The 12,293-nt window shown below is 37.7% G+C and overlaps 1 protein-coding gene across 2 annotated transcripts in view; it reads left to right on the forward strand.

Annotated features, from left to right (window-relative positions):
• Positions 1–12,293, forward strand: part of LOC126273102 (dynein intermediate chain 2, ciliary) — a 305,511-nt gene that overhangs the window by 74,404 nt on the left and 218,814 nt on the right. For both annotated transcript variants that reach the window (XM_049976536.1, XM_049976535.1), the window contains one exon: positions 10,731–10,938. In XM_049976536.1, the coding sequence (XP_049832493.1) occupies positions 10,731–10,938 (208 nt within the window). The remainder of the gene's footprint in view (positions 1–10,730; positions 10,939–12,293) is intronic.

Genomic DNA, 12,293 nt, shown 5'->3' on the forward strand with positions numbered 1-12,293 from the left:
AAACCATCTTCTAAGATGAAATTTGTGTGTTGCTTTGAGATCTGTCGTATGCTCTAGCATTTTGCTAAGTATCATAATCATAATCAGATATCTGGTATCTGCTGCTGGATAAAGAGGCCTCCTCTATACTTGCACATGCATTAAATTTTTCAGCTGTACATATCCACGTTGCTCCTGCAAGCTTCCTAATGTTATCCACCCAGCTACCATTAGACAGCATATCAGTCTTTTTTTATTTCTTGTAATCCATAAAAATATTTTCTTGGTCAACCTACCATCCATTTAACAAGTTAGGTGCCTTGTCAACCTCTTTTTTATTTAAACTCAACAAAACCAGATGCCCTGTCCTACATATACATCTACATTTACATCTACTCTTGTGTCTATACTCAGCAAACAATTGTCAAGTGCACAGCAGAAGGTATCCCCCACTAATCCTTTTTTTCTCTAGAAATTATGTTGTGTCTATTCCCTTGTAACAAAATCTGGCACATGAATGATGCGGTCAAATCAAACATTACAAGAGAGACTGTCTCTCAGATCTGACTACTTTGATCACCTTTTGCCAAAAAGTATTTATATGTGATTTTTCTCATGGAGGAACCTGTTGATGCTCTGTAACTTTGCTTATTCATCTTTTCTGAAAGTGAACTGAAGTATAGTTGCTGGCTGTCTTTCTTACTTAAATTTCAAAATTCTTCACGCATTTTTAGTCTTATCAGCCTCAGTGAAATTAACCTGAGTTTCCTTAAGTATTTTGACCAATCTTTTGGTGTAACTAACCCGTAGAGGTATATGAGGTCTGATCAAAAATTAATAGGAATTTTTTAATTTGGGGGCTTTTCTACATCCAATTATCAATCTTTTAATCTTATTGGTACACATGTTCCTGATATATGTTTGCATTTTCAGCTGTTTTGAATATTTAGTGTATTGCTGACAAACAAAAAGGGGTTCACGTTTTTGAGTGTTGGTGGATTTTTACTTTCAACGAATATGGCTCAAAGAACTTGCATTAAATCTTGCTTGAAAAATGAGATAAAGTGCAGCCCCACATTCCAATTGTTGACTGTGGCTTTAAGTGAATTTACTATGTGTAAGACAAGAGTTTACAAGTGGTTTCAAAGAGGGTTGAGAAGACGTTGGAGACGACGTCTGCTCTGGATGCCCTAGCATAAAAAATGTGGAATTACTGAAGAAAATGGTTCTGGAAAATGACCAAATCACCATCAGAGAGGGTGCTGATGATGTCACCAAATCCTTTGGCCCAAGCCAAGAAATTTGTTTTGGGATATTTTGGGCATGGTCTGTGTAGTAACAAAATTTGTTCCAAAATTGTTGAATTTTGACCAGAAATGATGTCATGCGGACATTGCTCAGGAATTGCTGAAAGAAATCTGCAATGATCCAGAACTTCTAAAGAAGGTTATAAGAAGTAATGATACGTGGAAATACGGGTGACAAGGCCCAATGATCCCAAAGGAAACTATCTGAAAAGCCAAGACTGAAAAAAATTAGACAAGTTCAATCACATGCGAAGGGTCTTCTCATTGTTTTCTTCGATTACAATAGAACAGTGCATCATGAGCAGCTGCCTTATGGTAGTTCGGTCAATAACGAATCCTACCTGGAAATTATGCACCATTTGCATGACGCTCTATGAAGAAAGTGACTAGAACTGTGGAAATTGAACCATGATAATCCTCCTGCTCACATTTCAATGCTTGTTCATGATTTTTTGGCTGAAAACAAAACTTCTATGTTGCCTCAGCCATTGTACTCACTGGACATGGTCCCATGTTCTTGAAGCTGAAGAAAACCATGAAAGGACATCATTTGATGACATAAGAACAGAACTACTGAAGGAGCTCAACACCACAATGAAAAGTAAGTTCCAGAAGTGCCTTCAAGATTGGAGAAAATGCAGGCACAAGTGCATTGTTTCTAAGGGGGATTACTCTGAAGGGGACAAAGTTAATATTGATGAATAAATAAAGATACTTTAAGAAAAACAATAATTCCCATTACTTTTTGATCACACCTTGTATTTGCCTTTGTAAGAATGATATGGTTTATCTGATAGCCGTTTGGTTTTTCTATGAATTTTTTTTCTTTTTTTCCTAGTTTCGGTTTGGGCTGTGTGTCCGAGTCTTACCTAAGTTGTCTTAGCTCCCTTACATTAAATTTCTCTACTATTATTGCCAATGTTTGAACCACCAGGCTCTAAATTTTCTGTTTGATTGTTCCCTTCTTCCAAGGTAACCTTTTTATTGCCATTTGCATTAGTTTGTCTTTCAGTGTACAGTAGAAATGCAATATTTTAAGATTTCTGGAGAACAATCAAATGGGACTGAAAAAATAGTTATAACAATAATTTACCAAGGAAACATAATGTACAGACACAGAATTTATAAAACAAATAAATATTCTTAAATTTTTGGGATAAGGATTAATTGAAGCTAAAAGTTATTTCCATTTTGATAGTTTTATAGAGAAGTAAAAATTCAATTTCCAGATTCTTTCTGTCCACATTAGTCCCTTCCATACTACTGAGAAATACAACATTAATAAGAGAAGAGAAATGGTGTAGGTTTTTACTTATGTATAAATGATTGCTACTTCCATCTGAGGTCAGTTCCTTTGCTTAAATGCTCCATGAGGCACACATACTATCAGTGACATCACTGTTGTCACTTTTTTTCTGATAATTAGGACCCTTTAAGGAGTCATCAGATGACATTTCTGGATATGAATCACTGGCAGCATTGAACACCAGAGTGCTTTCTTTAAGATGGCAGTCATTTTCTGCAGTACAGTTACCAAATTATGCAAAAGTAAATGCTTTTACCTTGCCAATTAGGATGTGTAACCTACTAAAATCTCTGTATTTAATCTATTCCCAGCCACCTTATTCTACCTTCCTCAGGGACTTTCAAAATTTTCCCAAAAATAGTGACATGCAAACAAATTTGCTTTTTATTTAATATGCATCTCATCTCAAACTCCCACAAGCTCCTCTAACTGTAATCAATCATGCCCACTAGTCCATCACTGAAAGTCAGGAATACCCATCCACTCCCAGTTGCTCTTTCTCACACACTCATCCAACCCAACTCATTGTCATTATCTCTTCGAGTCTCGTCTCATGTGTCACAGCCTCGGTCTCCTTTGTCCTGTCGTACTACTACAGTCTCCTCTGATGTTACTGTCTTCCTCTTGCCCTCTCTTACTGTTAATCTCTCATTCCTTCTTTCTACTTCTGCCATCTCTTCTCGCTGTCATTGTCTCTCCCTCTCTCTCTTCTTCATTATCATTGACATAGACTCTGTCTCTCATTATCACTGGCTCTCACGTACCTTCACTTTCTCTTTCTCTTTATCCCCCCCCCCCCCCCCCTCCAGCACTGTTTCCTTCACTCTTTGCCTAGCACTTTTACATCGCTGTCATTTATCTTCCACTGCCACTATGTCCTTCCGTTTCTCTCACACGACCATTGTCTCCTTTGCTCTTTCTGCAACACAACCACTGTCTGCTATCTTCCAGTGTTTATTACTTCACCACCTCTTTGCCACTGCCAAATTTTTGGAAACTTTTTTAAAAGTGCTGAGGAAGGTAGAATGAGGCAGCTGGTACCCCAATTTTCAGTCAGAGTCTTTTAAATAAACAGGAACATATTTGCATCTTTTTTGCTCTGATAGGAACACTTTTCAATTGATTTCCTTCTTTTCCCTGCTGCAGCAGGGAATGTTACTCATATGAAAGGAAATGTATTGGTCAGTAAATTTTAGGTATTTTGCTCATGTGAAATTTAAAAAACACAAAACTAATTTTATACCTCAGATCAGATTTTAGGTGCAAAATTTTTTCGTGTGCTTGAGTACTACAAAATGGAGTTCCCAGAATCCTTTTGGTGAAAATGGAGACACTTACAGCATTTTCCTCCATGATGCACATTTGATAAAGTATGTTGTTGCCTCATGCCGTATTTTATGTGCACATTTTACATTTACAGCTAGGGTAACTTTAAACCACTGTGTCTTGGAAACGAATAAAGATATGAAGAAAATTTTCAAAATCTGCATCCTGGGACTGCATCACAAAAATTACAGCCATATACTGTGCATAGCCGTTTCAAAATACGTGACTGAGTTTTGGTACCTGAAAAACAAGATTTTTGTGTGTTTCTTGAAAACAGATAAAGATTTTTGAAAACAGGGAGCTGGCTCTTCTAGATAATTGCCATTGGAATATACCATTTATTTAGATTTCACATCGTACAAGACTTTACATGTAGAAGTAGGATTACTTTGAACCACTGTATCTTAGAAACAGATAAAGATATAAAGAAAATTTTTACAGTTATCCAAATTAGGATCTTAGGAATATGTTGCAAAAATTTCAGCCATCTGCTGTGCATAGCTTCTTGGACTCCTCGGTTTGGTTTTGTTTAGTTAGGGGTAGTGAAAATATTTTAAAAAACCCTTTTTGTGTGGTTTCCCCAGAAACTGATCGTGAACTAATGGTGCCTCCATATGTCCCATGAAGGCCACTGTAGACCACATTAAATGCACAAAGAACCAACTAATTTACTCCATTTGCCTAAGCAGGAGAAAGTGTGTGATATTCATACCTTGACTCTGTCTTTAGGATAGTGACACTAAGACAATCTTTCTGTTGGGTATACAAGTGGTCCGTAGTACAAGGGCTATCCAAAACACTTGACCCTGCCTTGTTTTCACCAATAGAACCTGAAGTATGAGCCCTAGAAATTGCTATTTGTACGCGTAGCATTTTGGAACACATTAGGTACACATGTTGTCCCACACATGTTGATGATTTGCCACAGCCTGCAATAGCATTACTGCCTGATGATGAAAATATATTATAGTCAGTAAGTCAACTTTAATTCTCTTCATTTGCACATGTTTGAGTCTTCCCAAGATTACGAATTTTTCTTCCTCTAGAAAACATGTAGACAGCACAACAGCAATGGCTTGAATGACATATTACTCACAATAGATTGATATGTTCCATGCCCCACAATAATGGATATGCGGTGTTGTAGATGTTTGTTGCAAGCATTATGTCGATAAAGGATATGTTGGGTACTGGTTGCTCCAGATTTTTTATACATATTTCGAAATTCACAGCTGTTGTTACATCAATGAAATGATCAATTTTGAAAATATAGATAAAAAATGTACTCACCACATGGTGGCAGGAGAACACACACACAATATAAAGATTAAGGAAATGTGCACGCTTTCAGAAGCAGTAGCTCCTTCTTCTGGCAGAAGGGGTGAAGGGGAAGGAAGAGGGATGAAGAAAATGGGGAGAGTATGGAAAAGTTGCCCAGAACCCTGGGCCAGGAGAGACTTACTGATTGGGGTTAGAAGGAAAGACTGATTGTTGAGGACTGCACTGTATGTCCTTTGAAAATCATAGAGCTTAAGAGGTGGAAGATAGGCTAGTAAGCAAGACAGAGATTATTAACAAAACATAGTGAGAGAGTTAGTAAGAGCAAAAAGCTAAAGCTAAGTGGATAAGGTGGATGTGGGGGGTGGGGGGTGGGGGGTGGGGGAGTAGTTACTGAGAAGAAGTGCTTGGTCAGCCTCTTAACGTCCCCCAGCCTACACCAGAGAAATGATATCTCTGATCACAAGAACCAGCCACATCAGTACAGTGTTCTCAATCTCTCATCTAAGGCACCCTCCCCTCTTGAGTTATCTGTATTATGCAAGGGTCTCATTTTCAGTCCTAAACCTGTGCATTCAGTTATGCTGCTTTGGTGAAGGAACTACTTTTCTTCACACTTAACCCTAGCATTACCAACGGGGGGCCTCGTAGGCCGACTGACTCAGTTTTTCTATGTTGTATCCACACCCTTTGATATATGAACTTGAAAGCAAAGGTAATTGTTTGTTATTGAATGTACTATTGATTCATTACAGAATTTCGGAATAAAAATGTAATTAAAATTCATTTACTTGATTTAATTCTCTGTGGGCCTTAGAAGCCCACCTGTTGGTAATAGCAAGGAAAGATTTACAAGGTTGAGTCTTTCGTTTCAAATTCTTACCATGAAACGAATTTTGGCATTTTTGCCTTTAGACATATTATTATGAAGCGGACCATTGTTATTTTCAGTGTTTCTGCTGCTGTTGAACCAGCAACATGAGTAGACAACGTTTACATGATAGTTCCATTGAAAGAGTGCTAGAAGAAGTTTTGAACGAATCAGATTTAGAGGAAAGTGAAGTGGATGATGATGTGGAAGAAATTAGAACTGATTCATCATCTGAGAATGAAGATGAGGTTGAAGCCAATCCACCAGATGATAATGATACGGAATGTGATAAATTCATTGCAAAAAGTGGACGAGAGTATATTACGAAGCCATCTCGACAATATCGGCGTTCTGTACAAAATATAATGCGAGAAAGAATGGGGCTAGGACAACAAGGAAGAATTGCGTCTCCGAAAGAGGCTATAGAGCTCTTTTTTACACCTCAAATTATGAATCTAATAAAACTACACTCAAATGAAGAGGCTTCTCGACTAAGTATTCAGCACACAGATGAAGATGAGTTATTTTGTTATATAGGACTCTTCCTAATCATGGGTTCAAATCATGACAATAAGATACCTGTCCAAGATTTATGGTCTTTGCTTCAGGGCCGACAAGTGTACTATGGATCAATGAGTCGGACCCGATTTTTCGAATTGACTAAAATATTGAGGTTTGATGATAAGAACACAAGAGAAATTCGTCGCCAGACTGACAAGTTTGCTCCAATGAGGGAAATTTTTGAAAGCTTCAATTCTTCACTTCCATTGTATTTCATTCCTGGTCTACATACAACAGTGGATGAGATGTTGTCTTTGTTCCGTGGTCGCTGTCCATTCAAGGTGTTTCTAAAAGAAAAACCTGGAAAATACGGCATTCTAATTCGAATGCTGTCTGATTCTGAGACTAGATATGTGATCAGCATGGACATCTATACAGGCAAGTCAGGAAATACACAGCATTCAAATGGACCGATGGAAATTGTAAAGAGACTAATAAAATCTATTGAAAAATCAGGCCGTAATGTTACCACAGATCGGTACTATACTTCAGTGGAGCTTGCTGAGACTCTATGGAATGATTTTCACCTCACACTTGTTGGCACCCTACAGTCTAACAGACGACACATACCTGAAGAGCTGAAGACTACAACTGGCCGCAGTTTACACTCTTCCATCTTTGCTTATACTGACCCTCAGACACAGAGGCCACCAGTTACTCTTGCATCAACGCTAGTCCGCGAGAAGCCAAAGCGACTGCTGTTGATGCTTTCAACTTATCACTCAGAAGGGGTGTTGAATGAAGACTCAAAAAAGACTAACATAAATCTTTTTTATAATTCTACAAAGGGAGGCGTGGACACCATAGACCAGATGGCAAGACACTACAGCACAAAGAGAGGAACAAGAAGATGGCCTTTGTCCCTCTTCTACACACTCATTGACATAGCAGCAATAAATGCATATTCACTCTTCCTCCTCAACTTTCCGAATTGGAAAAAGAATTTGCTAAACCGCAGAAGGGTTTTTATCACTAACTTAGGTCTCGAACTAATAAGATCTCAAGTAGATAAACGGGCACAAAATTTGTATGGACTTCAGAAGCCAGTAATAATGGCAATGGAAAGCATCACACAACGGAAGCTCAGCTGCTCTGTAGAACCATCATCCTCAACAGAAGAACCAGGAACACGTGGACGGTGCCACCTATGCTGCCAAGAAGCTGCATCTAAAAAGATCAAGTATAACAAGCTGGGAAAGTCAACTGTTACCTGCTCTCAGTGCCACAAACACGTCTGTGGGAAACACTGCAGGAAGACAGTGTTGTGTGAAAAATGCGTTGCAGAATGAGACAGTAAATTTTTTTTGCTTCATGTAGTGTATTGAATTAAAAAAGTCGTTTTTATAAGAAAACACTATTTTGAAACATTACTCCAAAAAATATATAAACTGAATCTCGTGATTTGTTCATTTTATTCCTATTATAATAACATCTTTTATTATCCAGTATACAAAAACAATGTCTAAGCATTTTGAATTGTTATTAGAGGTATCAGAAGTAAATAAACTTGATTTATGATAAAATAAATTATGGTATTCTTTATGGGCCTTTGAGGCCCCCCCGTTGGTATTACATGTAACAAAAAATACGTTGGTAATGCTAGGGTTAATGTCAACTGCAAATATCAGTCTGCAACCCAATCCCAAAAGCTTTCCAACAGCAAACCTGACAATGAACTATGCCTTCAACAGTTCTGATCACTATTTCAACTTGATACAACATCACCACCTCAAAATCATGCCTTACAAGCCTTTTTCAGTCTCAGCATTTCTTCTCAATAACCAATCCTCTCTTCACTCCCCTTTAGTTTTTCTATATCTTTTATTTCCTGACCACTTAAAATGCACTTAGCTTTCCACTGTTATTAACTCTTGCACTATATTTTGTCAGTAATCTCTGTCTTCCTTATTGCCCTATCTTCCACCTTTAAAGTTTCAGGTTTTCAAATTTAATCCCACTACAGTCCCCAACAATCAGTCTTTTCTTGTCACCACGTCCAGTAAGTCTCTCGTGACCTGGGGTTCTGAGCAACTTGTCAAAACTCTCCTTGTTTCCTAAACTTTGCCAGTCTTTTTTTCTTCATCCCTATTTCTTCCCCTTCAAATCCTTCTTCTCACTGCCGTCATGCCATTTAATGCCATAGTACTGCAAAGGAACCAAAATTGTGTAAAAGCCAAGGTGCTACTGTGACATTAAACATGTAAGTGATTTTGTAGATGCAATGTACACTATCTTCAGAATAGTTAAAGATACAGGTTCCTCTGTTTTGTCATTGAATAATTTGATTTTCCAAGACAGTTGTGAAGCAGAAATGTCAAAATTGCCAGTTTTGTAGATATATCTTTAGGACTCTAAACCCCTAAATAACAGTACCCACTCTAATTGCTTGATGAAGTTTGAAACATTTGCTGTTGGTGCCTGTACACTGTCAGAACTGCTATCGTGTCTCCTTGTTTACTGCTGAAGTACAGCACATTGAGGGATGCTAAATGCAGCATGTAGACCTGTAGCGTGGGACTTTATTACATCCTTTATTCCATGTAGCCACTCTGCTTGGTGTACATTGTGTCTATAGTAATGGAATACTAATGTGTATCCATCTATGTGTATATTTCCAGCTTCTGTGACTTCCAAATGATGTTCTGTTATGTAGAAATACTTACAGATTTTTCAGTTTCCTCTAGTGACATGAAAATTCTTGTTTGTTATTTAACAAGCTACATATATTCTGAGGAAAAAAATCAAAATTTATAATGGTGGTCACTCTTTGTGCTGTCCAAGCTGCCATTCTTGATTTTTCTACTGGTCGTCATAACTGGGTCTATAGTTGTTCAACATCACTCTCTCTGAGAAAGACTTATCTTAAAAAACACCCACTGAAAATATTGAAAATCACAAGGACTGTTTACACAGACAGTTTCTGGAAAGTATTTTTGCAAGTAATCTGTTGTTAGAAACACCAGTCCATGCATGGGGCAACTGTTAGAGGTGTGACACATCCGTCACGCCAGTTGTGACTGTCCTTCTGTGCTGAGTGACTGCTGACGCTCTGTGTTTACTTGTTCAATACAATGCTTCATACAGGGTAGAATGGAGCAGTACAATTTTCTGGAAGTCCTTCAACTCAGACAATTATTTGATTTTCTATAGAATTCATTGTGTTGTGATCATCTGTACAACTAAATGGAATAATTTTTGTTGGTATATTCCCTTATAATTGTAACAGACATTTTAAAAAGCTGCCTTCAATGTTATATTTAGAGGGAAGAATTTCTGTAGTTACTTATTTCTAATTACATTTATTTTTAATTATGTTTAACCCTTTCAGTCCTACATATATAATTTAGATTCCCAATATATTAATCATTCATTTGTGTTAGATCAGCTACACAAATGTTGAGTGTATATTTGTGCAACATTCACATTACGTTATTTTACTTGACTTGCTTTAAAAAATCAAGTAGTTTATAGCAACTATAAAAGTGGGTTGTTGTTAAAATACTTTGTTATATTTTTAACAATATAAGGAAAAGGGTAGATTGCTACTTTCCATGAAGACGGCACATCGAGTTGCAGGCAGGCACAACAAAAAGTGTGTTACTCTTTTAGCTTTCTGCAGAATACTACTTCATAAAAGGAAACAAACACTCATTCATTCACACAAACAAGCACAGCTCACATACACATGACTGCCATCTCTGGCAGATCGGTCTCATCTGCTGGAGATGATGATCATTTGTGTATGAGATGTGCTTACTTTTGTGAATGGATGTGTGTGCGTGTTGGATCAAAGCTAAATGTGTAACAGTCTTTTCGTTGGGCCTCTCTGCAGCTCAGTGTAGGAATCTATTCTTTTCCTTATATTGTTGATATTCCAACCTGTAGTTTTCATTGTTTGATAAATATATATTTGTTTAATGAATGAAAATAATATGTATAATGCAACAGTCTAATGGGCTGAAATTACTAGATTCTCACTTTTCTCTAAGACTGTGCACTATATCCTCCTGTGTATTATCTTACATATTTTGAACGGGCATTACTATGCAATGCATGCATGACTGTAGATATCAATTTTAGGTTTTTATATGTTTGTTTACAGGAACAGAAGGAAGATATTACACGTGTTCTGACTGCAGTAACCAGTAAAGTTCCTGATAATGTAGTACAATTCAGCTTTAAAGAACGTTCCTTTGTTCCTGTTCCTCCACCAGAGCCTACAGTATTTCTCCTCAGTATTGAAGGAACATGTCTGGCCAAGGACTCCGAGGATGCTCGTTATCAGATACTTGCAGAAGGAGGAACAATCGGTGCAGTATCTGAATTTAATATCTCTAATAGAACTTTACTTTGAGGCTTATATGTTAGCTGAAAAAAAGTTATCATATCTGTATATATCATAAAAATGTATGTATGTATTTACAAATGAATGAATTTAGTTTGCACATTTCCTAACCCCATGGACGAATTGCAACCAAACTTGGTATACATATGACCTGTTGTTTGCAAAGAAGTGCTGTGGTGGTAAGAATCAGTTTCCATTAGGATGGGATGGCGCTGAAAATGGGCTGTCGCAGGAGAAAGACAAAAAGAGTGAGAGAGAAGGGAGAAGGGAGAGATGGACAGAGAAGGAAGAGGAGATGGACACAGAGGGGGCAGGAGGCATTGGACAGAGAGCAGAGGGGAGTTGACTTCATAGACAGAGAGATGGTGGAGGAGGAGATGGACAGAGAGAGAGGGGAGGAAGGGAGGTGCGCAATGCATGTGACATACAGGTACACGGGTGAAGCTGCAGGTAAAAATCTAGTATTCAAATAAAGAGGGTGTTATTAATAACTTGTACACATATTACAATTTTAAAAGCAGGAAGACAAAAATGTAATGGACATCTCTTGGCATGTGACACTAACCATCAAGATTCTGTAAACTTGTGTCATTGATATTGAAAATCATAGATCACAAGGCAATACATTTTAAGACGTAATTTTTAAGACATAATTTTGTAATGGAAAACATCAGTTCCTCTCACTTTTAGTGTATTTTAAAAGAAATTTGAATATTAATGTCATTTATTTATTTTCTCTCATGAATTATTTCTAGTATGAGTGTGTCTAAGGTGTTTCGCAACAATCCTTGTAGCCCTGAAGAACTGCAGCAGAACATTTCGTATGAGATGGCAGCAATTCCGGCAGTCCAGTGTTGATCCACCTTCAGCAACTTGTCGGCCAGAGCCCAAAAGTGCCAACAGATGAGTGGTGGTCACTTTAAACATCTGCTGTAGTCAACTTAGTACTGTATTTCCTTTTCTCCGCTGTGATTGTTTGTACCCTGGAACTCTGTTTTCCAGGCTACTTTGATTTTGCCCACCCTATACAATGTATGTGTGCTATACATGTCTAGTGAACCACATTAATTGTCTGTCCTCGTATTGGTAATTTCATAATGTCATTTCCTAAATTGCCATGTCACATCCTTCCTTCTCTCCTGCTGTCGATCTAAGGCCCGCAGTTCCCAGTTGCATCTCTGACAGACTATTATGATTTGTTAATACTCAAGGATAGGAATGAAGCCTTACTTACTGGGAAAGTGCTGTCTTTAGTTATCAGTTCATTATGTCTTTGTTGTTGTTGTGGTCTTCAGTCCCGAGACTGGTTTGATGCAGCTT

This window comes from Schistocerca gregaria, chromosome 5, assembly GCF_023897955.1.
Source record: "Schistocerca gregaria isolate iqSchGreg1 chromosome 5, iqSchGreg1.2, whole genome shotgun sequence".
NCBI lineage: Eukaryota > Metazoa > Arthropoda > Insecta > Orthoptera > Acrididae > Schistocerca > Schistocerca gregaria.